At 41.7% G+C, this 27,272-nt stretch overlaps 1 protein-coding gene and 1 long non-coding RNA gene across 4 annotated transcripts in view; one reads left to right on the top strand and one right to left on the bottom strand.

Moving 5' to 3' along the window:
- The window catches only part of vps13a (vacuolar protein sorting 13 homolog A), a 346,213-nt gene that overhangs the window by 169,859 nt on the left and 149,082 nt on the right, over window positions 1-27,272 (bottom strand). The window contains exons 29-37 of one of the 2 annotated variants that reach the window (XM_033017572.1): window positions 24,246-24,403; window positions 20,234-20,350; window positions 20,049-20,152; window positions 19,654-19,821; window positions 19,187-19,482; window positions 17,854-18,001; window positions 16,558-16,702; window positions 14,351-14,475; window positions 5,743-5,915 (exon numbers count right to left, since the gene is read on the bottom strand). In XM_033017572.1, coding sequence (XP_032873463.1) covers window positions 5,743-5,915; window positions 14,351-14,475; window positions 16,558-16,702; window positions 17,854-18,001; window positions 19,187-19,482; window positions 19,654-19,821; window positions 20,049-20,152; window positions 20,234-20,350; window positions 24,246-24,403 — 1,434 coding nt within the window. Of the gene's footprint in view, window positions 1-5,742; window positions 5,916-14,350; window positions 14,476-16,557; window positions 16,703-17,853; window positions 18,002-19,186; window positions 19,483-19,653; window positions 19,822-20,048; window positions 20,153-20,233; window positions 20,351-24,245; window positions 24,409-27,272 lie in introns of both variants that reach the window. The other variant, XM_033017571.1, reaches the window with a different exon arrangement.
- LOC116970913 lies at window positions 7,470-26,317 on the top strand. 2 transcript variants are annotated; one of them, XR_004411352.1, is made up of 4 exons: window positions 7,470-7,479; window positions 9,226-9,229; window positions 25,626-25,631; window positions 26,194-26,317. It is a non-coding gene; the product is annotated as an uncharacterized LOC116970913 (long non-coding RNA). The 2 variants fall into 2 exon arrangements; XR_004411353.1 differs by lacking the exons at window positions 7,470-7,479; window positions 9,226-9,229 and adding exons at window positions 10,627-10,636; window positions 25,030-25,039.

Raw genomic sequence — 27,272 nt, 5'->3', positions numbered from 1 at the left:
AGGTCCCCCCCCCCCCCCCCCCCAACCATACAAACTTCAGCAAATCGAGGCCCAGTGCTGTCAAATGCTCATCATATGCTAACCCACTAATTCCTGGAAATTACAACTTTAATAATGTGGATCTAGAGTCAAGAGTGTTTAATTGCCATGCCTATCAAAACAGAACAATGAAATTGTTAATTGCAGCAGCAAACAGGCTTGTAAGCAGGACTCAATAGATAACTTAAAACAAAAATAAGTTCAATTAAAAAAAATATATAGTGCATAACAACACAAGCGCAAAGTCCCCAATGCAAACAAAATAATTCATAATTCAAACTTTAGTTGGTATTTGCAGTGTTCAATAGCCTGATAATTTTTGGGAAGAAGTTGGTCCTGAACCTCTACTTCCTAAGATTACGGAGAGTCGGTATGTCAAGGAGGATTCTCTCTAACTTCTACAGGTGCACAGTAGAGAGCATGCTGACCGGTTGCATCATGGCTTGATTCGGCAACTTGAGCGCCCACTTCTTGTGTGTATGACTGCAGAAACAACATTTTGTTTGAACCTCAATGGGGTTCAAATGACAAATAAATTGTATTGTATTGTAGGAGCGGAAAAGACTACAAAAAGTAGTAAACACTGCCCAGTCCATCATCGGCTCTGACCTCCCTACCATCGAGGGGATCTATCGCTGCCTCAAAAAGGCTGGCAGCATCATCAAGGACCCACAACATCCTGGCCACCCACTCATCTCCCCGCTACCTTCAGGTAGAAGGTACAGGAGCCTGAAGATTGCAACGTCCAGGTTCAGGAATAGCTGCTTCCCCACAGCTATCAGGCTATTAAACTCAACTCAAACAAAACTCTGAACATGAATAGTCCATTATTTGTTTATTTGCACTTTTATCTGCTTATTTATCTATGTGTATATATATTTATATAATGGTATATGGACACACTGATGTGTTCTGTATTCATGCCTACTATATTCTGTTGTGCTGAAGCAAAGCAAGAATTTCATTGTCCTATCTGGGACACATGACAATAAACTCTCTTGAATCTTGAATCTTGGACCTGGAGGCCACTGTTTTCAGATTCCAAAAAATTTTCCCAGCTGGCAGGAGTGAAATACGAGTGTGGCCAGCGTGATGTAGATCCTTGATGATGATGGCTGCCATTTGTCCGTGTCCACCACTTTTGTAATCTCCTTCATTCTTGGCTAAACCAGGCCATGATGCAACCAAATCGCCAAACCAGGCCATGATGCAACCAAATCGCCAAACCAGGCCATGATGAAACCAGTCAATATGCTCTCTCCATACACCTTTTATTTCCCATAGCTACTTCAAAATTAATAAAATTATGGTCATAAGGAATAAGAGTAAAATTAGGCTATTCAGCCCATCAAGTCTACTCCACCATTCAATCATGGCTGATCGATCTCTCCCTCCTAACCCCATTTTCCTGCCTTCTCCCCATTGCCTCTGACACCTGTACTAATCAAGAATCACTGGCCCCACAATGTTCTTCAACTGATATGTCAGCAATTTTCTCTGCCTTGATCCCTTATTGAAGGTTAAGTATTGCGCCCTTTCTTTATATCTTTATTTATTCTTTAAATCTATTACACCATTACCCACATTTCCCCCCACAAAATTACACTGTAATTTGGCATACTTCATACTACAAAACTGCTGTTGCGATAAGCACATTAAGGTTCCCTGCAGATGTTTATAAGAACACTTCTTTCATGGTCTTAAAATTATTTTGGGTTTTGAAGTTTGAAATATTTTCTTTCATACTTCTTTACAATTTGCTTGTTAATCTTCAATTTGTTATTTGGAGTTTATGGGGGGAAAAGTGTTTTATTTTAAAACAATTACTCAATCTTTGCACCATTGCATAACATGCAAAGCAGTAGGAACCCTTGTCGTCATGGACAAAGGGAAGGAATAAGTAGCAAATAGATAGATTTTAATGGGAAAAATTGTATCATCATTTCTTTGAGCTGAGGAAGAGAAGGCATGAAAAATTTTGGCAGAAGGGAAAATAAATCTGGGTTATGTATATTTGCAAAGTATTCTGGCGTCATAGGGCAATTTGGACAAAGATCAGCCAATGGATGGCTGAATAAATTATGACAAATGAGTACTAGAGATGACTTTCAAAAGGGATGAACTGTGGCTCATAAGAATTTAAGCACCAAGATGTTTTGTAAATTATGATTGACAGCCTATCAAATAAAACCAATACTATTCAAAGGATGACAAAGTACAAATTAGTTGCAATCAATACAAGTTGTATCCTGGCTGAAGCACATGGCTGAAAGTCACCACATCATTGAATAGACTGTGCAGATGCAAACATCTATATCTATATGACTAAATCTCTGTTCTTGACCGCTTTTGGCCTTCTGTGCTGCGATTTCCGAGAGAACGCCGCCACCTACAGCCGTCATTTTTGGCCACCTCGCTCAGAGCCCCCCTCCGCCGCATGTGTGCCGAGGATTTTTACCATCGATGAAATTAGACAGAGATATTATTGTTTTTACAAAATTCCCTATTCTCTCTGCTGCCCCTGCTGGAGGGAGGGGGAGGGACTATAAAACCAGGAAGTGGTGTGCCTCAATCAGTATCTGCAAGTGGTGTGCCTCAATCAGAGCTCTGAATGACACTGAACAAATGTCACCACAGCTGTGAGTACCCATAATGTGGTTTGAAAATGAAAATATGGTTAGTTTGAGGGGAAAAAAGCACTGCCTGCAAATGGTTGTTTAGGGGGTTTGGGTTGAGTAAAAAGGCACCCTCTCTCTCTCTCTCTCTCGCCTCCTCTCTCTCCCCACCTCTCTCTTTCTCTCTCTCCCCCTCTCTCCATCCCCCCTCTCCCTCTCTCCCCCTCCCCCCTCCCCCTCTCCCCCCCTCCCCCCTCCCTCTCCCCCCCTCCCTCTCTCCCCCCCTCCCTCTCTCCCCCCCTCCCTCTCTCCCCCCCCTCCCTCTCTCCCCCCCCTCCCTCTCTCCCCCCCTCCCTCTCTCCCCCCCTCCCTCTCTCCCCCTCTCTCTCCCTCTCTCTCTCCCTCTCTCCCCCCCTCCCTCTCTCCCCCCCTCCCCCTCGCCCCCTCCTCCCCCCCCCCTCCCTCTCTCCCCCCCCTCCCTCTCTCCCCCCCTCCCTCTCTCCCCCCCTCCCTCTCTCTCCCCCCCTCCCTCTCTCCCCCCCTCCCTCATCTCTCTCTCTCTCTCCCCTCTTTTTCTCCCTCCTCCCCTCCATCCCCTCCCCACCGTCCCTCCCCTAAACCCCCTCCCATCCACACACCCCTACCCCCTTCCATCCACCCTCGCTCCCCTGCTCCCCACCTCCCCCCACCTCACCCCCCTCTCAGCACACCCTCTCCCCCCTCTCTCTCCCCCCCCCCTTCCCCCTTTCTCCCCCCTCTCTCTCTCCCCTCCTCCCCCTCCCCCAGCCTCCCCCCCTCCCCTAAACCCTCTCCCCTCCACACCCCCTAGCCTCCCCCTCCCTCCCCTGCTCCCCACCTCCCCCCACCTCACCCCCCTCTCAGCAGCCCCTCTCTCTCCCCCTCACTCTCACCCTCTCTCTCTCCTCCCCCACCTTTCCCCCCTCACCCACCCTCCCTCTTCTCCTCCTCTCCACCCTCCATCCCTCTTGCCCCTCTCTGTGTCTCTGCCTCTCTCTCTGTCTCCGCCCCTTCTCTCTCTGCCTTCACTCTCTAACCCCACCCCACCCCCCCTCCCCTCCCTCCCTAGATGTGACTGCAAGTTGGGGGCTATGCGTCAGTGGATAGGGTGGTTATGGGGTAAAAGGAGCAAATTAATAATATTAATATAATATCAAGGGGGGTAATTAGCGTGAGTGCGGGGGGGGGGGATAGTTAGTGTGTGTGACGCTGCATGCCGCCTCCCCCCACAACCGCACGTTGGGGGAACAGACTAAACGGGTCTGCACGTGGTCTAGTATATTACTAAAAGTCTCATCTTGACCACTTCCTGTTGTTCTGTATATTGATTTTAGAAAAAACACTGCCACTTACGGCTGCGATTTTTGGCCATCTTACTCAGAGCCCCCCTCTGCTGCGCAGAACAAGATAATTTTTCCCATTGATGAAAAATAAAAGTTATTAATGTTTAAAAAATGTTGAGATTCTCTCTCCTGAAGGCCACGCCCCTTCCGGAGGGACTATAAAACTCAGAAGTGTTGAGTGCCTCAGTCAGTCTCTGCAAGATTGGGGGAGCGAGAGGGTCACGTCTCTCAGTCTGGGCTGTGAATAACACTGTCCACATGTCTACTAAACTGTGAGTGGGTTTACTGACCTGTCAGTGCCCTTAACGTGGTTTGAAAATATAGTTTGGAAATGCTAAAGCTGTGTTGCCTTTGGTTTGGAAATGCTAAAGCTGTGTTGCTTTTGGTTTGGAAATGCTAAAGCTGTGTTGCCTTTGGTTTGGAAATGCTAAAGCAGTGTCGCCTAATTAAAGTTGCCTTGCATAATTAAAGCTTCCTTGCCTAATTAAAGTTGCCTTGCCTAATTAAAGTTGCCTTGCCTAATTAAAGTTGCCTTGCCTTCTATATAATTAAAAGTCTAATCTTGACCACTTCCTGTTTGCGCTTTATTGATTTTAGAAAAAACACTACCACGTACGGCTGTGATTTTTGGCCATCTTACTCGTCCCCCTCCGCTCATCAGGTGCCGAGGATTTTTCCCATCGATGAAAAATAAAAGAGTTATTAGTGTTTAAAAAATGTTGAGATTCTCTCTCCCGTCAATCATGCCATGAAGGCCACGCCCCTTCTGATGGGAGGAGGGAGGGACTATAAAACCCAGAAGTGTGGGCGTGGCTCAGTCTCTGCAAGATGGAGGAGGGAGAGGTCACGACTCGCTGTCTTTAGTGGCCTTGCTCCCTGCTTGAAATGGTATGAAACTGCACTTGAATTTGGTGGCCTTGCACCCTGCTTGGAGTGAAAGATTGCAACCTTCACGTGGTCCACCCTGTTTCGACTAATGCAATCAACTCGACGTGCACAAACGGAAGATCAAATAGAACAAGTTGACCTACAACTTTACGCTGTGCACGCCACACGAAAGAAGAAGGAGCACCCCGCTTGAAGTGGTAAGAAACTGCACTTGAATTTGGTGGCCTTGCACCCTGTTTGAAATGGAATTTCAAGGAATAGCCGTGAGTCAACTGCCAGCCCACCAGCCGTGAGTGAGTGAGCTGCCAGCACAACGCGCTTGAGTGACTGAGCCGCCAGCCCAAGAATCCATTCGGCCCACAATGTTCATACTAGCCCTCTGGAAACCAGTCCCTTCAGGCCACAACACACACACTAGCACTCCAGAAACCCTAACACCCAGCCACTGGCCACCAATATTGGAATTGGTGGAGAGGTGGAATATTGCGTTGGGGGACCAGCCCTCCCGTGTGATGCTGGGACCCAACGGGTCACACTTAGTCTAGTTTTATTATATGCCTGTAGACGCAGGTGTTTTACTATTTTGATGCTTTGTGTTCCCAAGAATAACTAAATTGCTGATCATTCTTCTGAAGAATGCAATTCAACAAAATGGAATTTAAATTAAAAACCATCTTGCATTCTCCAGGTACCTACTCCTGTACTGAGCACCTAAACCGTCCATACCTAAAGCCAAAAACCAGTTAAACAATAAAGCCAGGAAGATCTTCATAATAAAAAACAATTATAAATTATTTGAGATGCAACATTTAAATACTTTCTATAGATAATAAAAGTACCTTGATGTGGCTTTCTCTATTGCTATTCTTTTGTCATCCAGCATACAATTATAAAGCTTCACATCAATCTTCATGGAGCCATCAGATAACATCTTGACAGAAGTGGAAAATGTGTGCAATTTGAACTCTGCTAATTTGTCCTGCTCTGGTCTCTCCTCTTGCGTAATATCCATCTGGTTTAAAAGAAAAGGTATTAAATTTTCTTTATGTTTCAGCCAGTTTAGAGATTGGTTTTTAAATAGAAATGTTTAAATCTCATTGTCTAAAAAACTGCAGTCATGGAAAAGAATAGCAATTCTTTTATTCAAATCAAATTGATGTTGAGATGCAACAGTCATATCAAGTCAAAATTATACACTTTAGTTTTCACCTGTTTTAATTTTTTGTCAATATGAACTGAGAACAGTTATAATACATTTCAAAGTTTTGTGAACTGACTATAGCAAATCTGTTTCACCTTGTGTTCAATTTTCAGGAGTGATTGGAGTGAGGGAGCGGCCTTGTGAGTATAGTGTGAGTCTTTGGCTCGAGATTCTTCGGCGAGGAGGTTGAGGAGAGGAGGCTACGCAAAAAACCCGAGAGGACGGGACGCGGTGAACACATGACAGGACAGATGAGGTAGTGTGATGCTTGCAGAATGTGGGAGTCCAGGGACACGAATGGACCCTCTGATCACTACAACTGTGGCAAGTCCGTCCAGCTTCAGATCCTGAAGGACCGTTTTGGGGCACTGGAGAAGCAGCTGGATGACCTCAGGGCCATCCTGGAAAATGAGTTTCCTGGACAGGACCTACAGTGAGGTTGTTACGCCGAGGATACGGGAAGAACGAAGGTGTATGACTGAGAGAAAGGGTGGTAATCGTGGAGTGCAGGAGACCCAGGTGGCTGTGCCTAATGAAAACAGGTACGTCCTCTTGGGAACTGTCGGGGGAGACGATGTTTCCAGTCCGAGCGGCGGACATGTCGGTGGCTCAAATCCTAGAGATGGGACTCGACCGGCAAGACCGACGTCGGGCAGAGCCATAGTGGTGGGTGACTCCATTGTCCGAGGAGCAGACAGGAGATTCTGTGGCGCAGGCGAGACGCGAGTATGGTCTGTTACCTCCCTGGTGCCAGGGTTCAGGATGTCACGAGCCAAATTCAGAAAATCCTCGAGAGAGAGAGAGAGAGAGAGAGAGAGAGAGAGGTGAACAGCCGGCAGTAATTGTGCGCGTAGGCACAAACGACATCGGGAAGAAGAGGAAGGAGGTTCTCCAACATGAGCTCAGAGAGTTGGGAAGAAGACTGAAAGGCAGGACTTCTAGGGTGGTTATCTTTGGATTGCTTCCAGTACCTCGTGGTAGTGAGGACAGGAACAGGGAGATAGGGGATCTGAATGTGTGGCTGAGGGGCTGGTGCGGGGAGCAAGGATTTAGATTTATAGACCACTGGGATCTCTTCTGGGGTAGGGGTGACCTGTACAAAAGGGACGGGTTACACCTTAACTGGAGGGGGACCGACATTCTGGCAGCAGGTTTGCTAGGGCTACACGTGTGGGTTTAAACTAAATAGTGGGGGTGGGGGGGGAGGGATTGAAAAATTGGGAGTATAAAGATGGAGTTGAAGGGGAAGTGACTCAGGAAAAGTCACAAAATATTCTCGAATTAACGGGAAGGAAAGTTCGAGAAAGGATAAAAGAGTAAGGTCAGGGCCAATTGCGAGCGGTGCGAGGGGGGACGTGAATACGGAGGTCAAAGTGTGGTATATGAATGCGCGAAGTATAAGAAATAAGGTGGATGAGCTTGAGGCTCAGTTAGAAATTGGCACGTATGATGTGGGAATTACAGAGAGATGGCTGCAAGAGGGACAGGGCTGGGAACTGAATATTCAAGGGTATACCTCCTATCGAAAAGACAGACAGGTGGGCGGAGGTGGTGGGGTTGCTCTGTTGGTGAGGAATTAAATTCAGTCCCTTGCAAGGGGTGACATTGAAACAGGAGATGTGGAGTCAGTATGGATAGAACTAAGGAATTGTAATGGTAAAAATACCCTAATGGGACTAATCTACATGCCCCCAAACAGTAGCCTAGACATAGGGTGCAAGTTGAATCAGGAGTTAAAATTGACATGTAGCAAAGGTAATGCTGTGGTTGTTATGGGAGATTTCAACATGCAGGTAGACTGGGAAAATCAGGTTGGTACTGGACCCCAAGAAAGGGACTTTGTAGAGTGCCTTCGTGATGGATTCTTAGAGCAGCATGTATTAGAGCCTACCAGGGAGAAGACAATTCTGGATTTAGTGTTATGTAATGAACCGGATTTGATAAAGGAACTTGAGGTTAATGAGCCATTAGGAGGTAGTGACCATAATATAGTCAAGTTTAATCTACAATTGGAGAGGGAGAAGGGTAGATCGGAGGTATCAGTGTTGCAGTTGAATAAAGGGGACTATGGGGCCATGAGGGAGGAGCTGGCCAAAGTTGACTGGAAAGATACACAAGCAGGGATGACAGTGGAACAAAAATGGCAGGTATTTCTAGGAATAATACAGAAGGTGCAGGCTCAGTTCATTCCTAGGAGGAAGAAAGATTCCAAGGGGAGAGTAAGGGGTGACCGTGGCTGACAAGGGACGTCAGGGACAGTATAAAAATAAAAGAGAAGAAGTACAACGTAGCAAAGATAGATAAGCGGGAAGCAAGAGGATTGGGTAATGTTTAAAGAGCAACAGAAGATAACTAAAAAGACAATACGGGGAGAAAAGATGAGGTACGAAGGTAAGCTAGCCAAGAATATAAAGTAGGATAGAAAAAGCTTCTTTAGGTATGTGAAGAGAAACATTTATTTAAGACCAAAGTAGGACCCTTGAAGACTGAAAAGGCTGAATTTATTATGGGGAACAAGGAAATGGCAGATGAGTTGAACAGGTACTTTGGATCCGTCTTCACTATTGAGGACACAAACAATCTTCCTGATATAGTAGAGGCCAGAGGATCTAGGGTGACGGAGGAACTGAAGGAAATCCACATTAGGCAGGCAATGGAGTTGGGTAGACTGATGGGACTGAAGGCTGATGAATATCCAGGGCCTGATGGTCTGCATACAAAGGGTACTTAAGGAAGTGGCTCTAGAAATCGTGGATGCATTGGTGATAATTTTCCAATGTTCTATAGACTCAGGATCAGTTCCTGTGGATTGGAGGGTAGCTAATGTTATCCCACTTTTTAAGAAAGGCGGGAGAGAGAAAACAGGGAATTATAGACCAGTTAGCCTGACATCAGTGGTGGGGAAGATGCTGGAGTCAATTATAAAATATGAAATAGCCGCACATTTGGATAGCAGTGACAGGATCGGTCCGAGTCAGCATGGACTTACGAAGGGGAAATCATGCTCGACTAATGTTCTGGAATTTTTTGAAGATGTAACTAGGAAAATGGACAAGGGAGAGCCAGTGGATGTAGTGTACCTGGACTTTCAGAAAGCATTTGATAAGGTCCCACATAGGAGATTAGTGGGCAAAATTAGGGCACATGGTATTGGGGGTAGAGTGCTGACATGGATAGAAAATTGGTTGGCAGACAGGAAACATAGAAAATAGGTGCAGGAGTAGGCCATTCGGAGTAGGGATTCGGAGTACAAAGAGTAGGGATTAACGGGTCCCTTTCAGAATGACAGGCAGTGATTAGTGGGGTACCGCAAGGCTCGGTGATGGGACCGCAGCTATTTACAATATACATCAATGATTTGGATGAAGGGATTCAAAGTAACATTAGCAAATTTGCAGATGACAATATCCTTATTCCCGACATCCAATCTTGTTTCTAACTTTCCCAGCTGAGACAACAGCAAGAACATTTCTTTATGCAACATATCAGCAAAGTCCTTTGTCATAGCTTCTCTTAGAGATTGTTCTTGTTCTTTTACTCTTATTTCCATATCAGTAATAAATCTTCATCCTTCAGTTTCTTCTTCAGATCCTTCTGGAGTTGTTTGAGGCGTTTTCTCCAACTCTTGAGCGAGCCGGAGTCCGGTTAAAGATCTTGTCAGGGGTCTTTTAGGTAGATGCCGTTTTGGCATTTAAAAGTGCCGGTATCCCCGTTAGTTTGCGGCGATTTCTGATGACGTCACTTACGCGACGTCAGGCATCCCCGGTGAGTGCTTTTGAATCGGTCCCGTTTTCTTTTACAGGCTTTTTTGCGCTTTTAGTGCCTTTTTCGGGAGCGGAGCTGAATGCAGCGCCTCTTACTGCTCCATGGCGCCACCGAAAGTCAGGTAGTTAGAAAGGTATTCGAGAGTATTCTGAGGGATAGGATATACAGGCATTTAGATGAACAAGGGCTGATTAGGAATAGTCAGCATGGGTTTGAACGTGGTAGGTCGTGTCTCACAAATCTAATTGAGTTTTGTCGATGAGGGCAGAGCTGTAGATGTTGTATATAGGGACTTCAGCAAAGCATTTGACAAGGTTCCGCATAGTAGGCTGCTCTGGGAGGTTAGATCGCATGGAAATAGTCCCCCCATTTCAGGGCACCATAATGTTTGGGACACATGGCTTTGCAGGTGTTTGTAGTTGCTTAGGTGTGTTTAAATGCCTCCTTAATGCAAGTATAAGAGAGCTCTCAGCACCTAGTCTTTCCTCCAATTTTTCAATCACCTTTGGAAACCTTTATTGTCGTTTATCAGCATGAGGACCAAAGTTGTACCAATGGAAGTCAAAGAAGCCATTATGAGACTGAGAGACAAGAATAAAACTGTTAGGCTTACCAAAATCATTATGGAACAGCATTAAGAAGAAAGAGAGCACTGGTGAGCTTGCCTAGGAAGACCTCCACAGCTGATGACAGAAGAATATCTATAATAAAGAAACCCCCCCACAAACACCTGTCCGACAGATCAGAAACACTCTTCAGAATTAGGTGTGGTTTTGTCAATGATCACTGTCAGTAGAAGACTTCATGAACAGAAATACAGAGGCTACACTGCAAGATGCAAACCACTGGTTAGCCGCAAAAATAGGATGGCCGGGTTACAGTTTGCCAAGAAGTACTTAAAAGAGCAACCACGATTCTGGAAAAAAGGCATAGCAAAGAAGACGAAGATTAACTTATATCAGAGTGATGGCAAGAGCAAAGTAAGGAGGCGAGAAGGAACTTCCCAAAATCCAAAGCATACCACCTCATCTGTGAAACACGGTGGTGGGGTGTTATGGCCTGGGGATGCATGGTTGCTGAAGGTACTGGCTCACCTATCTTCATTGATGATACAACTGCTGATGGTAGCATAATGAATTCTGAAGTGTATAGACACATCCTATCTGCTCAAGTTCAAACAAATTCCTTAAAACTCATTGGCCGGCGGTTCATTCAACAGCAAGACAATGATCCCAAACATACTGCTAAAGCAACAAAGGAGTTTTACAAAGCTAAAAAATGGTTAATTCTTGAGTGGCCAAGTCAATCACCCAATCTGAACACAATTGATGCATACCTTTTATATGCTGAAAAGAAAACTGAAAGGGACTAGCCCCCCAAAACAAGCATAAGCTAAAGATGGCTGCAATACAGGCCTGACAGAGCATCACCAGAGAAGATACCCAGCAACTGGTGATGTCCATGAAATGCAGACTTCAAACAGTCATTGCATGCAAAGGATATGCAACAAAATATTAAACATGACTGCTTTCATTTACATGACATTGCTGTGTCCCAAACATTATGGTGCCCTGAAATGGGGGACTATGTATAAACACTGCTGTAATTTCTACATGGTGAAACCAAAATGTATAAAAATGGCCTTTATTAAAATCTGACAATGTGCACTTTAACCACATGTGATTTTTTCAATTACAATCTCAAATTGTGCAGTACAGAGGCAAATAAATAAATGATGTGTCTTTATCCCAAACATTATGGAGGGCACTGTAGATATAAAATTGGCTTCATGGAAGGAAGCAGAGGGTGATGGTGGAAAGTTCCTCCTCGGACTGGAAACCTGTGACTAGTGGTGTGCCTCAGGGTTCGGTGCTGGGCCTGTTACTTTTTGCCATCAATGATTTAGATGAGAACATACACGGCAACATTAGCAAATTCACAGATGATACAAAAGTGCGTGGTTTTGCAGATAGAGAAGATGGTTATAAAAAACTGAAGCAGGATCTTAATCGATTGGCCAGGTGTGCTGAGGAATGCTTGATTGAATTTTATACAAAGAAATGTGAGTTGTTGCATTTTGGGAAGTCTAACATTGGCAGGACCTACACAGTGAATGGTATGGTTCTGGGGAGTGTTGTAGACCAGAGAGATCTTGGAGTGCAGGTGCATGGTTCCTTGAAGTTGGAGTCGCAAGTAGAAAGGGTGGTCAAAAAGGCGATTGGCACATTGACCATCAGTATTGAGTTTAGAATTGGGAGTACATGTTGCAGTTGTAAAAGACGTTGGTGAGGCCGCATTTAGAGTAACCATATAACCATATAACAATTACAGCACGGAAACAGGCCATCTCGACCCTTCTAGTCCGTGCCGAACACATAATCTCCCCTAGTCCCATATACCTGCGCTCAGACCATAACCCTCCATTCCTTTCCCATCCATATAACTATCCAATTTATTTTTAAATGATAAAAACGAACCTGCCTCCACCACCTTCACTGGAAGCTCATTCCACACAGCTACCACTCTCTGAGTAAAGAAGTTCCCCCTCATGTTACCCCTAAACTTCAGTCCCTTAATTCTCAAGTCATGTCCCTTGTTTGAATCTTCCCTACTCTCAGTGGGAAAAGCTTTTCCACGTCAACTCTGTCTATCCCTCTCATCATTTAAAAAACCTCTATCAAGTCCCCCCTTAACCTTCTGCGCTCCAAAGAATAAAGCCCTAACTTGTTCAACCTTTCTCTGTAACTTAGTTGCTGAAACCCAGGCAACATTCTAGTAAATCTCCTCTGTACTCTCTCTATTTTGTTGACATCCTATTAAAACACATGATACTGTGTTTTATATATGCTCATTTTGTGTTTAGTTCTGGGCACCATGTTATAGAAAAGATGTTGTCAAGCTGGAAAGTTTACAGATAAGTCTTACAAGGATGTTGCCAGGGCTGGAGGGTCTGAGCTGTAAGGAGCGGTTGAGTAGGCTGGGACCCTATTCCTTGCGGCGCAGGAGGATGATGCGTGATTTTACTGAGTTGTATAAAAGCATGAGAGGAATGGATCGTGTAGGTGCATAGTCTCTTGCCCAGAGAGGGCGAATCTAGGACCAGAGGACATAGGTTTAAGGTGAAAGGGAAAAGATTTAATAGGAATCCAAGTGGTAACTTTTCTCACAAAGGGTGGTGGGTGTGTGGAACAAGCTGCCAGAGTTTGTAATTGAGGCAGGGACTTTCTCAACATTTAAGAAACAGTTAGACAGGTACATGGATAGGACAGGTTTGGAGGGATATGGACCAAACACAGACAGGTGGGACTAGTATAGCAGGGACATGTCGGTCGGTGTAGGCAAATTGGGCCGAAGGGCCTGCTTCCACACAAGGCACCTGTGTTTTGTGAATCATTTCTATATTCATCTACTGCATTCCATGTAAAAAAAACATGATGGACATCTAGACCTGGATTTTACTGTGTTTTATATATGCTCATTTTTCGGGAGCAAGGCATCACTGACAAGACCATTGTCCATTACTAATTACCCTTGAAGTAATGATCTGCTGCATTGAACAGCTGCAATCCTCTTGCTCAGGCAGCCATCCACGATGTCCACACTCGGCAATCCCATCTCATCAAACTGAGAAGCCACTCTAATTGAGCGGGTAGTGCTAAAGTTGAATGAACCCACTGACATCAGTATTGAGGGGTATGGAGCCAAGCAAAAATTATCTGATGTCACCTTATGAAATAGCAACATATCTAGAAACATTTTCCTGTCTAGCAGCAGCTAAGACAGGGACAAGGCCTTTGCGACATGTTTCTCGCAATAACTCAAAAATGAATCAATTCTTATTGAAAATGTGCACCTGTATTGAAGGTCAAGACCATTTGTAAACCAGGAAAAATGATTCTAAAGTGGGCTCCCCTTTACATCTGCAGGCCAGGCGAACATTTGCCGAACACATGCTCTGTCTGCCAAGGCATGCTAGATCTGCCAGTTGCTAACCATTTGAATTCCCATTTCCTATCAATCTTTTGGTCTTTGGCCTCTTGCATTGCCAGAGTAAGGTCACATGCAAATTGGAAAAACAGCATTTCACGTTTCAGTCACCCAAATCCTTTCCCCTCCTTCGTACTGCCCGTGCCCAAGTCCCTCTTCCTCCACTCCCATGTTGTCCGCTTCCACCCCTATTCCTCCCCAGCAGCTTCATATTTCACTCTCCTTATCTGTCACTCGTCTTTTCACTAACTCGCCCCTCACATTACCCGCACTGATCTCGCTACAATATCACTGATCTTTTCAGGGACTGTCTTTGATTTACAAACTATTTTTCAATAATGAATTGGGTGCAACGTACACTGAACCAAATACCCTCAATGCATTTGTTTAAAGTGTTTTCTGTGAGTGCAATCATTTGATAAATTCAGGAATACCCGTGTTGAGACAAAATTCTGGCAGATATTAGAACATTGCAAAAACAAAAACTGCAGTACCGGGCTTAAGGGTCGACTGTAGAGTATTAAAGAAAGCTCATCCAAACTGAAGTCCAACTTCAGTGTCGTCTTAAGTTTTACAGGTTTGTGTGTTTCGACAACGGCAGCAATTACCACAGTTCTTCCTGAAAGAAAATTTATTGTGGCATTAGAATTTTGTTTAGACTTTCCATGACTCGAATTAGCTAGTAACAACAATGCAAAGTGGGCATGTGCTTATTACATTTTTATTGAAATCAAAATAATTTACCAATCACTTTAACAAAAGAACCTTGCCATATCTGTCCAAGTCTATTATGCACATCCCGCCTAGCATAGAAGTAATTGTGTGGTAATTGGACTGAAACTGCTTGGTCAGAGATATTGCAGTGGAGTCCCAGGCTTCAGCCGCCTTATTATGTTTGGAATTGATTGCCTGCATGTTGATTAGAAGTGTAAATGCCCTCTGGTTGCTTTTAAAGAAAGATATGTTGAATACTAAGGTACACAAAATTGCTGGAGAAACTCAGCGGGTGCAGCAGTAGGTCTGAAGAAGGGTTTCGGCCCGAAATGTCGCCTATTTCCTTCGCTCCATAGATGCTGCTGCACCCGCTGAGTTTCTCCAGCAATTTTGTGTACCTTTGGTCAGAGATATTGGTAGTTCTGGGGTGCAACTATCTAGTATGAGAGCAAGAGTGTTCTCCGATCCATTGTCTTTTATGTATCTTGGGCTCTTAGCAGTTTCTTCATTTCATCCAAAGAATGACTTTCATGACGGTGGGAAAAACCAGAGGAAGTAAAGATACATTATCGCCCTAGCAATTCGGGCTAAATATAGCACAATCATCAGCCTGGTCTCTGCACTCATCTGCTGGTCCCTGCCACCACTGACAACAGTAATTGGAGCAACCCTCTCTTCACTCTATCCATTCCACACTGTTTCACTAATTTGAATTTGGGTAATCCAACATTTTCATTATTTTCCTGTTGGTTAAAATATATCTGTTTCTTTGCATTGAAAAAAAGGTGGTCGAACTGAGATTGATCCATCCAGAAAACGTAATTGAAGCAAATGGTCATGTGTAGATCATTTTGATAATAGAATCATAAAAAAATAGGTGTAGGTGGAGGCCATTCGGCCCTTCGAGCCCTGTGATCATGGCTGAATCTTCCCCAATCAATAACCCGTGCCTGCCTTCTCCCCATATCCCTTGATTCCACTAGCCCCTAGAGCTCTATCTAACTCTCTCTTAAATCCATCCAGTGATTTGGCCTCTGTGGCAGGGAATTCCACAACTCTCTGGATGAAAAAGTTTTTTTCTCACCTCAGTCTTAAATGGCCTTCCCTTTATTCTAAGACTGTGGCCCCTGGTTCTGGACTCGCCCAACAATCTAACAACTAAGATGGAAGAACTAAGGAGGACCCCGTGTGGGGGACCGCAGTCGGGGGGGGGGGGGGGGGCGTGGGAGAACAAAGGTGGACCTGACGCGGGACATTTTGTAACTTTGCCAGTGCCCTATATGTGGCAACTATTTGCTTATCTTGGTCATGCAAGCAAAGAATTTCACTGTGACTTGTCACATGTGACAGTAAAGTATTCATTCATTCAAGATAACTATTCTTTAAGTGTGGCCAAGAGTATACACACAAGGTAACAGAAAATGATGCAAAAATATAGGAGATCTATTACCAAGAGTGCAGGAGGTGGTCACAAGTAAGTTTGCAGATTTATTCAACCGCAAATTATTTAAAAATAAATAAATAAAAGGTTTATTCTTTGAATCTGTTATGGTTTGGAAGCTCAAGGGATTATTGGGTTTCAAATTTTAAGAATCTATTTTCCAATAGTACTTTATTTGTAATTTAACAGATTGAAATCATATAGTTTTATCTCAAGAAGGTTATTTAACTTGGAGGTCTCCGAGTCTATTAGTTCAGATCCAAATGGCATGAAATCCCACGGTGGGGGATGGGGGGGGGGGGGGGAGGGGGAGGAGAGAAATTCAAGGAAAAAACAATGAAAATCTCATGGAAAAAATCAAGACTGGAAGATATCTGTTGTGATTCATCAAAAAGATTTAAAGAATATCCGAGTATTGATGCTAGTTTATGAATTGTGCCTTGTGTTTGGTCAACATCTGTGGAAAATGACAACAATTCTCTGTTAAGGTTCCAAGCAAAGAATAAGTCAATTATTTCAAAACCAACACAACAATAAAGAACAAACCTGCAGCAGATTGTGAGGGACTTGGTTTCTCATCTGAATTGTCCTTTATATCACCTTGAACAGCCACAGAGTCAACTGAATTATCACCTAAATTTTCGTTGAGAGTTTTCAAGATAATGATTAGATCTTCCTGGCTGAGCCCAATCTGTGAAAATATAAATTACTTATGCTTATAGCTTAATATTTTACAATACACATTATTTATAAAAGGTGAATAAAATAAAAGTATTGATATATATAAATAAACAATGCCCTATGCAATTTGTGCAGTTTGGAGCTTATTTGGAGGATGTGAATAATTGGTTGTAGGGACAAAGCTGCTCCAGATCCTGGAGGTTAGAGTTTTCAGGCTCCAAAACCTTTTTCCCAATGGCAGGATTGAGTGCGTGGCTAGGGTGGTGTGAGTTTCTCAAGTTGTCTGCCTTTGAGACAGTGACTCCTGTAGATCCCTTCGATAGTGGGGAGATCAGTACTGGTGATGGATTGGGCAGTATTCACCACGTTTTGCAATCATCTTTGTTCCTGGGCAAGCGAGGGTCCGAACCCGGTCGTGATTCAACCTTTCAATATGCTCTCTACAGTACACCTGTTGAGGTTCAAGAGGGTATTCATTGAGATACCAAAACTCCTCAATCTTCTAAGGAAGTAGAGACGCTGATGGGCTTTCTTTATGATCTCCCATCTTCTTTATAAACTCATCAGGAAGGCTGGCCTTATCCTGGGAGCGGAGTTGGATTCATGGGAGATGATCTTGGAGGGGAGGATGCTCCTCAAACTGCAGAACATCTCGGACAATGCAGCTCACCCCCTCCATGACACACTGGTCAACCTGAGTAATACCTTCAGCAATGGATTGGTTCCACTAAGATGCAGTACAGAATGCCACATGAGATCCTTCTTCCCTGTGGCTATCAAACTGTCCAACTCCTCCCCTTTTGTCATGGAGTAGACTGACCCCTCAACCCCCGCCCCTCCAATATTTGCACATCCCCAATCCTTTCCACTCGTCACTTTAATTTCATGTATCTTGTGTTTTATGGCAGATCAATTTCCCTCCTGAGATAAAGAAAGTTCTATCATATCGTATCGTATTGCATCTATGTGCTCGGTCCAGGACAAAGATATGCATGCCCGGGAATTAGAAGCTTTTGACTCTCTCCCCCACCATCGCATCGATGAAGGCAGGTTTGTGGATCTTCAATGTTCCTCTTCCAAATAACTCAAAATTTTGAGATATTGTTGGCAACCATTTTCATTCTGAAATCAAAATAAAAGTTTGAAGATAAATGTACTTACATGTAAAGGTTTTAGACTTCCACGAATTTTAATATCTGGAATTTCATGGTACCAAGTTGCAGCCAGGTTACGTTCAACAACAACTTCCAGATTTACCGGCTGGAGCAATAAAATTTCCGAGTGAAAAATCTCATCCACACATATTGTCCTGATTAAATTAGAAATGTTCAGAAAGAGAAATTAAACCTATTTGTTCTTAAAATTATTAAAGAGAATAAATATGAAATAGTTCAATTTCAATGGGTCATGTACAAATCAATTTAGCTACTTGCAACATTTATAAAAACCACTCAATATACTTCATCCACAATGTTCAACATTAATTTGATTGAGTTTTGTAACTAAGAAAAATTGTCAAGTCGGTCAACTATCAACAAGACTTGGTTTGGTGAATCAAAATACTGATTCTCATAAAAGCACGACTACAACAAATATATAATTATAAAAAAGGGGAGAAAGCATATCGGAAATTGTCCCATGCCACAGATGAATTATCTTAATTGACCATTAATTCAATCAAGGTAAGTCGCAACAATATTCCCACTTTCAAGAGAACGTTGTTTAAATTGCAGTGAGTCTATTAAGGGGCAAAATCAAAAGCAACTTTCTTCAGAAAGATTGGGGTGGGTAGTGGTGGAATGGGAACATTGCTGAATGGGTGTTAGACATGTAAAATTAATTTCTCCCAAGAAGCTGTGGTTGCTACACATATCAGAGTCAGCCATTCTGGATTTAATTTCCACTCCAGTTATAGGAGCACAAAACCAGGCTAACTTTTCAGTTATAAGAACAATCTGTGAAATTCTTCAATCTGCTTAAACATGTTGAAATTACTGATTTGACTGAGGTTCTGATATGCAATTATATTTCAAGATTTAAAGTGCAATTGAGTAGACGCTAAAATGACAAACTTCCACAAAGGCATTTCTGTTGCAATCTTAAGTAAACTATTTTAAATATTTCGTTACCTGTTAATAATTTTATATCTATGTAAACACAAGTGCAATTTATTTTCCATATGAACCTTGAAATATCATGTGAACTGATTTTTTGGGATATTTAAATATATTTCAAGTATGCCGGTTCCCAGCCAATACTCAACAGTATCCAATGGTCATCTCAAAATAGATTTAACATCAATTTAAGTATTTTCTTCCATGCATTAAATCAATTCTGGACTCTCTCTACTTAAGACAAATACAAATCAAAGATTGCTTACTTGATACAGAATGGAGGTTTTGGAATAAAAGGAGAAATTATGATACGGGAATATGATAGGGAGGTAGTTAACATTATTTTTTATATTGCTTATGAATATTCTATGTTTCTGTACCTGTACAATTTCAGCTCACGTAGCGAGATTTTCATGGAATCAATGATCGGTGGTACATTATTATAATCTTTTTGTTTAATCATTGAGAAATTGTTCTGTACGATGATAACACCAAAATCTGCGACAACAACATTTTCAGAAGAAGGAGATTGAGGAACAACAACCACAGGTGCATTGATTTGTATATCCAGTGACATTCTGGCGCTCCGTTCTGCAAGATCCTTCACTCCAGAAGCTGCTTGGACAGTTGCCTCAGTTACAGCTTCTCTGGCAGTTTGGAAAGTATTTATGAAAGTCTTTTCAAATGAAAATAACATTGTCAACAACAGAAACAACATTCAATGTATATAAAAAGTACACAAATTAAAATGATGTGCACTTGCAATGAAAACAAGTCTTGGTTTAAAGACACAAATGCATTATATAAGATTTCAATAAAACTTTTGGTAAACACTGAACTTCCTTACCAATAATGAGGACACAAATCTTTTCACAAAGATGACTTGAATACAGCCAACAGTCAATCGAATAGAACTATCAACAACATTCAGATCAGTATACGCAGAACCTTCTGTAGCATTCACATATGTAGTCATGTTAAAGCTGAAGACCTCTTTTCCAGTCAGGGATATAGCCTTAAAATAAAAGTTGATTTAATGAACGTAAAAGTTTACTTTTAACTTCCACCGTTAAACAGAGAACAAGTGCCAAAATAGTCAAAGAATATATATCTGAACATTCGATTTCTTAAAAAAGAAAACAGATTCGAATTTTCAATGGAAGAAACAAAACATTTTAACATTACTTCCAGATATCCCAGCATAGTGAATAGGTCTATTTTAACAAGAGTATATCATGGTACCTTCTTGTACATTGCATTTTCTTCAGCATCCACAACTACAATATTCTTCAGTTTTGCTGTCACTTCAGTTGATGCCTTCCTCAAAATGACCACAGCATCAAGACCTACCCAAATGTATTTGACATTTTATAAGGTGCAGTACACATTATAAATAATTTAGCTTGAAAAATATTAAAACTACTTGCCTTCAATGCTTATTTCTGAAATTCTTTCGCTTTTATCGCTGATAAAAATGTTCAGACTTGCCAATTCTGCATAACTATGAATGTTGATCAGGTCATCATGCTTAGATTTTTTAGAAGCTGAAGGAAGCAGAAGAACATAACCTGATGACGGTCAAGTAGAAATTACTCAACTGTCCACATCAATCAACAGGTCCCATCTACACTGGTCCAACTGCCTGCGTTTGATACACATCCCTCTAAATCTGTCCTATCCATGATTGACGCTCCAACTGCGGCCTGCGGATTTCAACATCGAGGAGCTCGCAGTCTCGGGTAGAGACTGATGTCGGGAAACTCCAAAGTCGCATGAAGGTTCGACTAGCCCCGACCCGGGGTCCGATCGCCCGGCGCAAAGAGCTGAGATCCCCCACGATGAGGGAGCTTTATCACCCCGATGCGGAGGGCCCGGCCGCCGGCTGCGGGAGCCAAGATCGTTCCATCAACAGAAGGCTCGAGGCCCCCGACTGTGGGAGAACAACGAAGGGAAGTGATTGAACTTTTTTTTTTGCCTACCATCACAGTGAGGAATGTGGAGGCGTCACTGTGGTGGATGTTCATGTTAAAATGTATTTGGTGTATCTTATTGCTTTTTATTGGTATGACTGTGTGGCAAATCAAATATCTCATATGTTGCAAAACATACATGGCTCATAAAGTAGGATTATGATTATTATGATTATGATTATGACCTGTCCAAATGTTTCTTAAACATTACGATAGTACCTACCACAACAACCTCCTCCAACAGCTCATTCCATACACCCACCATCCTTTGTGTGAAAAAGTTACCCCTCAGGTTCCGATTAAAGCTTTCCGCCCTCACCTTAAAGCTACGTCCTCTGGTTCTCGATTCTCCTACTATGGGCAAGAGGCACTGCGTCTACCCGATCTATTCCTCATGATTTTATACACCTTTGTAAGATCACCCCTCATCCTCCAGCACTCTAAGGAATAGAATCCTAGCCTGCTCAACCTGTCCGTATAGCTCAGGCCCTCGAGTCCTGGCAACATGCTCGTTAATCTTCTCTGCACCCTTTCCAGCTTGACTACATCTTTCCTATAACATGGTGCCCTGCACTGAACACAATACTCTAAATGCGGCCTCACCAACATCTTATACAACTGCAATATGACCTCCCAACTTTTATAATTAATATGATGAAAGGCAATGTGTCAAAAGACTTTCTGACCACCCAATCTAACTGTGACGCCACTTTTTCTATTGAACTATGTACTTACACTCCTAGATCTCTCTGCTCTGCAACACTCCCCAGAGCAGAGAGCTCTGCCCAAAGAGCACCCTACCGTTCCCTGTGTAGGTCCTACCCATATTAGTCATCCTAAGATACAACACCTCACATTTCTCAGCCCACCTCCCCAAACAATCAAGATCCTGCTATTTTTGACAACCATCATTACTATCTACAGTACCACCCACTTTTGTATGATCTGCAAACTTGCTAATCATGTATGTTCACATCAAAATCATTGATATAGATGACAAACAGCAATGGGCCCAGCACCGAAGCCCGAGACACACGAGTCACAGGCCTCCAGTCCGAGAAGCAACCTTCCACCTTCACCCTCTGCTTCCTTACATGAAGCCAATTTTCTATCCATTCAGTTATCTCTCCTTGGATCCCATGGGTTCTAACCTTCCAGAGCCACCAACCATGCGGAAACTTGTTGACTCTTGTCTTAAAGATATATTCAACATGAAGATGTGGCTTCTTCCAACATAAAATCTAGGAAACATAACCAAAAGCACACAGGAAAGATAAAGAATAATGACTTTCTCAAATATATTTTCTGTGGTCAGGGGAAGCAATTAGTGAGTGAATTGCAGACTCATTAGAATCATTAAAAATTATCCAAACTATAATGGAATTCTAAGCTTCGTCAAACTTTCTTTATGCTGTTTTCAAATTATAGCAACGAGTACCTTGAGCTGACAATTCATTTACGTCTGGTAATTGATAAATAGAATAAAGTTTACAATTATCAACATTTCAGTACACTCAAATTAATCATGAATACTCTCATTGACTTGGTTCTCGCCTCAAGGTCGCAGACTAACCTTGGACCATCCCATCTACAACCTTCCCTTTGCTCCCATAGCTAATTTATTAAAACATGATCTCAAGCTTCCTGCTTGAAGCTATTTAACCAGATTTCTGCATCTGGTACAAGCACACAAATGCAGTGCAATGACACAGTTAACTGCCATCACCTGCATTTGACCTCTTTTAGTAACTCAATGGGACTGCTTTTACTTGCTTCAACCACAGCCATGAAAAGCACCAAATCCCAACCCAGCATCCTCCGGGTTCTTGAGCATAGTTGTCCTCCTGCATTTTCTTCAAGACCCCCACATTGCCTCAAGTTGAAATGAATGGTGTATAATTAGGCTGATTATTTTACCCCATATCCTCTATTATGAAGACCATCTCCATACCACTGACAGCATCAATACATTTACTGTTGAAATGTTTTTAACGTTCTCACTTCCAAATTTGACCATTTTAATGTTGCGGTGGCTCTTCTCTCATCCTGTCCGCTCAAAATATTACCTATCCAAAAACTGCAGCTTTCCTGCAATGCGCCTTCTCCTGCTCATACATTCAATTTCAACCTCCGACCTCTCTTATTCTTGTTGACCAGCACTGCATTCTGCCTTTATATACTTTGAGGTGAGAGATGGACAAATTTAAAAGGGACCAAAGGGGGAACTTTTTCATACAGAGGGTAATGTGTACATAGAATGAGCTGCCAGACAGGTATAGTTATTACATTTAAAAGACATTTGGAAAGATGCGTGGATAGGAAAGGTTTGGAGGGATATGGGCCAAGCATAGGCAAACGGGACTGGCTTGGTTAGGCAACTTGGTTGGTTTGGACAAGTTGGGCCAAAGGCTCAACACATTTCTGCATTGTACATCTTTATGACTTAGATTTAATTTTCAACGGCACAGTGGCACAGCGGTAGAGTTGCTGCCTTACAGCATGGGAGACCCAGGTTCAATCCTGACTACGGTACTGTTTGTAGTGAGTTTGTACGTTCTCCCTATGGCTGAGTGTGTTTTCTCCAGTTTTCTCCTGCATTCCAAAGATGTGCAGGTTTGCAGGTAAATTGTACCTAGTGTGTAGGATAGAACTAGTGTACAGGTGATTACTGGTCGACGTGGACTCGGTGGGCCGAGGAGCATGTTTCCACGCTTTATCTCTAAACTAAACTGATTTAGTGTAAAAACCTCAATGCCTCTTAACATTTTCACGTCTCAGTCTGACCATGGAACCACACCTCATCCCATTCTTTCAGCTCTGGATCCATATTCTCAGATAACATCTCATGCACTATGGAATTTTTTTTCATCGTGACAATCTTTTCTGATGGTCTTGACGTTTACTTCTGCTCCGGTGCCTGTATTCCTATACTAAGAATTCTATTTTTAATATCTACATTAGACCACACCCAACTTTCACTTTCAGCACCATTTATCTTTTGCCCTAAGTTATAAAGTTGCATTTTTAAATGTTTTAGGTCATGTGATTGGAACATAATTAGGCCATTATGCCCATCGAGTCTACTCTGCCATTCAATCATGGCTGATCTATCTCTCTCCCTCCTAATGAAGAATAGTTAGCCTCAATTAACTTATTCAAACCAATTATTGCAGCTCCAATATTTTATTCAACAAATAAACTAATCTTATGCTTAATCGTTTCTGATCTCAAACTGGCAACACAAATATATATATATATAATCAGCAGAGAAGTGAACTGACTTGTAAACCCAATCCTAATTGAACCTGATGTCATCCAATATTTTGAAATGCACAGTAAAATTGTAAACGACTGACATCCTTGTTAATACAGCCTAGGTGGAAACAAACAAAAAAAAAGGAATTTAAAAGCAAACAATTTAAAAATGAGCAGCACCTTTCTTCAAAAAGTAAAAACAAAGTTTTCTCACATGACTTTTTCTTTGTGACGACCTCTTTCCTCTGCTCAATGGCAGGAACAGGCTCATCTGAACTGGCCTTGCTTTCTGAATGTGGTATTAGGCTCTCCAGGAAATTAATGGTATTCAGCAGACTTTCTGTGTGTAGATGGACATCCAGAGAAGAAATGCTTGCCTAAAATAAAAGATAATTGGTCAATTCTGAGATAAAATTCTCTAAATCCAACCCACCAATAGAGATGGAAAAAAGTGATAACAATAAAACACGATCCATCCATGAACCAACAAACGTGCGCAATGTTAATTAAAAAAAAAAAAATTGTTCATACATAACTGATCTTGCCTTTTAACAATGAATCTGTACAACTATTATATTTTTTACAGGTCCATAGTTAGTACTATGTGCTACCAATTATTAGAGGGGAAAAAAAACAAAAAAAAAACATGAAATCCGATTATAGATAGTGTAGCAATGTTACAAAATGTTGAGATTTTTAAAATTAAGTCTTTAATTTATCCCATCAGATAAAGCATAGAAATAAGTTTAATTTGACACCTAATTCACTTTCATATCTTCAGTATTAAAAAAGTTATGGCCATTTTCATACTCGGAAATTGGCATCTTGTTCCCTATTGCTTTTTCATTGACTTAACACAAAAGCTGTGATCGAGAACATTTAAAGGCCGATAACTTTCTTAGAATTTAAGAGAACTGAAAGAAATTTTCAGTTATTATAGATTGAAGCAGTCTGAAACAAATATGAAACAATCTTACTTAGATGACTTGAAATTAAAGCATATAATTAGTTAGTTACCTAATTGTAGCTAATTACAAAATTCAATTACTAGACCTAAACATCTATCCATTTCTTAAGAATAGATTAACATTTTTAAATAGCCTAAGTGTCCAAATAACATTCACACAATAATTCAGAATATAACATAATTTTAAAATCTTATTGTCATGGGTTTATAGGCCAAATGGAAGGAATTTAATGTTTAATACCTGTAAATTAATGGCCATTTAAATCAGCTTGCGAGTGGGTTTTACTGGAACGGGACCATTTAGAACGTTCAGATGTGGTGAATTTATACCCCCATATCTGCAGCAAATACACTGCCGCTTCTTCAGGGGGAAAAATCACCGTTTCACAACGTAAAATGTGAATTAAATACATCTTAAGCAGCACTTTTATACATAAAAATAAACTACTTTCTTTTACCTGGTCCTGCATAAAATCCGTCCCAGTTGTCGGCATTGACGGCTTCAGAAGCTGCTTTTAAAATCATTCCAGCGATTAACTTGTCGGGTGAATTTTTTTTTAAAACACACAGAACGGCCGTAGGAACGATTCTTTAGCAAAAACTTGCACTCCAACAAATATAATTCAGGACCAGGTCGGTAAAAAACACCGTTTTAACCCGGCCCCCCCCCCCCCCCCCCCTCAAACGCGCCAAAATCACGCACACGGCCAGTGGCAGAATTACAGCGCCGCTGAAGGTAAGTTTTGTAACATACCTACATAGTGTTATACGTATGTGGAAACAATTAAAACCCACTCTAAAATTGGGTAATTTATCGCTTTTTCTCCCTATTGCAAATAACCCTTCTTTCAAACCATCTGTTTTAGATAGAGGATTTGCCCAATGGAAAACCCATGGAATTAAAATGGTGGGAGACCTTTATCAAAAAGGCATTTTTCTCTCATTTCAGGAATTGCAGCAGAAATACGAGTTACATGCTAATAATTTATTTAGATATTTGCAATTTAGACACTATGTAAAACTACACACGCAAGACTATAAAGTCCAGAAACCCTAGATGAATGTTTGAATAGACATCCCAATACAAATAAATTAATATCTTATATCTATAATACCCTCTTAGATACTGAGGTTCCGTCTTCAGAATCATACAGGCGAGCATGGGAGGACGAGTTAACTCAACCCATAATAAAAGACACATGGGATGAAAGCTTACAATATATAAACCACTGTTCGTTAAATGCTAGACACTCCTTGATACAATTTAAAATACTATATAGATTACATTACTCGAAGACAAAATGAAATGGGATTTTTCCAAATATTTCCCATCTTTGTGTTAGATGTCAATTTCAAGAAACCAACACTCATACCTTTGTAACTTATATAAAAATTCAAAAATTTTGGGCGGATATTTAAAAATTATTTCTGAAGTTATCAATAACCAACTGGACCCAGATCCAAAATTAATAATATTAGGATTCTCAGAACATAGTACAAACTTTACGATAAGTCAGAGACATTTTCTTGATTACAGCCTAATAACTGCGAAAAAATTAATACTTAAATTTTGGGAAAAAACAGCAGCCCCCACAATTAAAATGAGGATTATGGAAATGACTGAGACCTTACATTTGGAAAAAATTGTCTTAATTGACAAACCAGAATTATTTGTTAGAATAAAGTGAATTGGTTTAACACAAGATCAGTGTTGAAGCCTGAGTTTGGGATTGGATGAATAGTTACACTTAACATCTCCTGGATCTATCTCCACAATTTTGTTATTTGTATTTCTTTTTTTGTCTTCTTTTTCTCTTTATTAGATTATAGTTTCACATCTTTTTCTCTCTTTATCTTTATTCTTAAAAAAAAATTCAAAAAAAATGAAGCTATGTAAGAACTCTGTAATTAAATTGTCGCATAAAGCGCTTTTTCACGGGGCGACTTGACGCAAGATGTAACCAGAGTGAAGTGGTCGTGGTCTAGCACGATATCACACGATATAACGGGGGGTAGATAAAGAGTTCCCACGGTACTCGGCATTTCTGTTATTTGTGCGAGTGACTTGTCCGTCTCCCGAGCTTTCCCGTTAAATCTTGAATGAACATTGTGAACTGTAAAAGTGTTGTTAAATCATCACGTGGCACAAATGATGTCACTTTTTTTTTCACACACTATAAATATACTCCCTTGGTTGAATTGGCTCATTTGGAGACATGTTTTACTGTGTATGTGGGAGACACAGATGGACTGAGCACAGTACCTCGGTCTTAC

Source organism: Amblyraja radiata, chromosome 3, assembly GCF_010909765.2.
Source record: "Amblyraja radiata isolate CabotCenter1 chromosome 3, sAmbRad1.1.pri, whole genome shotgun sequence".
NCBI classification, from domain to species: Eukaryota; Metazoa; Chordata; class Chondrichthyes; order Rajiformes; family Rajidae; genus Amblyraja; species Amblyraja radiata.
This window is presented reverse-complemented; position numbering and strand designations above follow the sequence as displayed.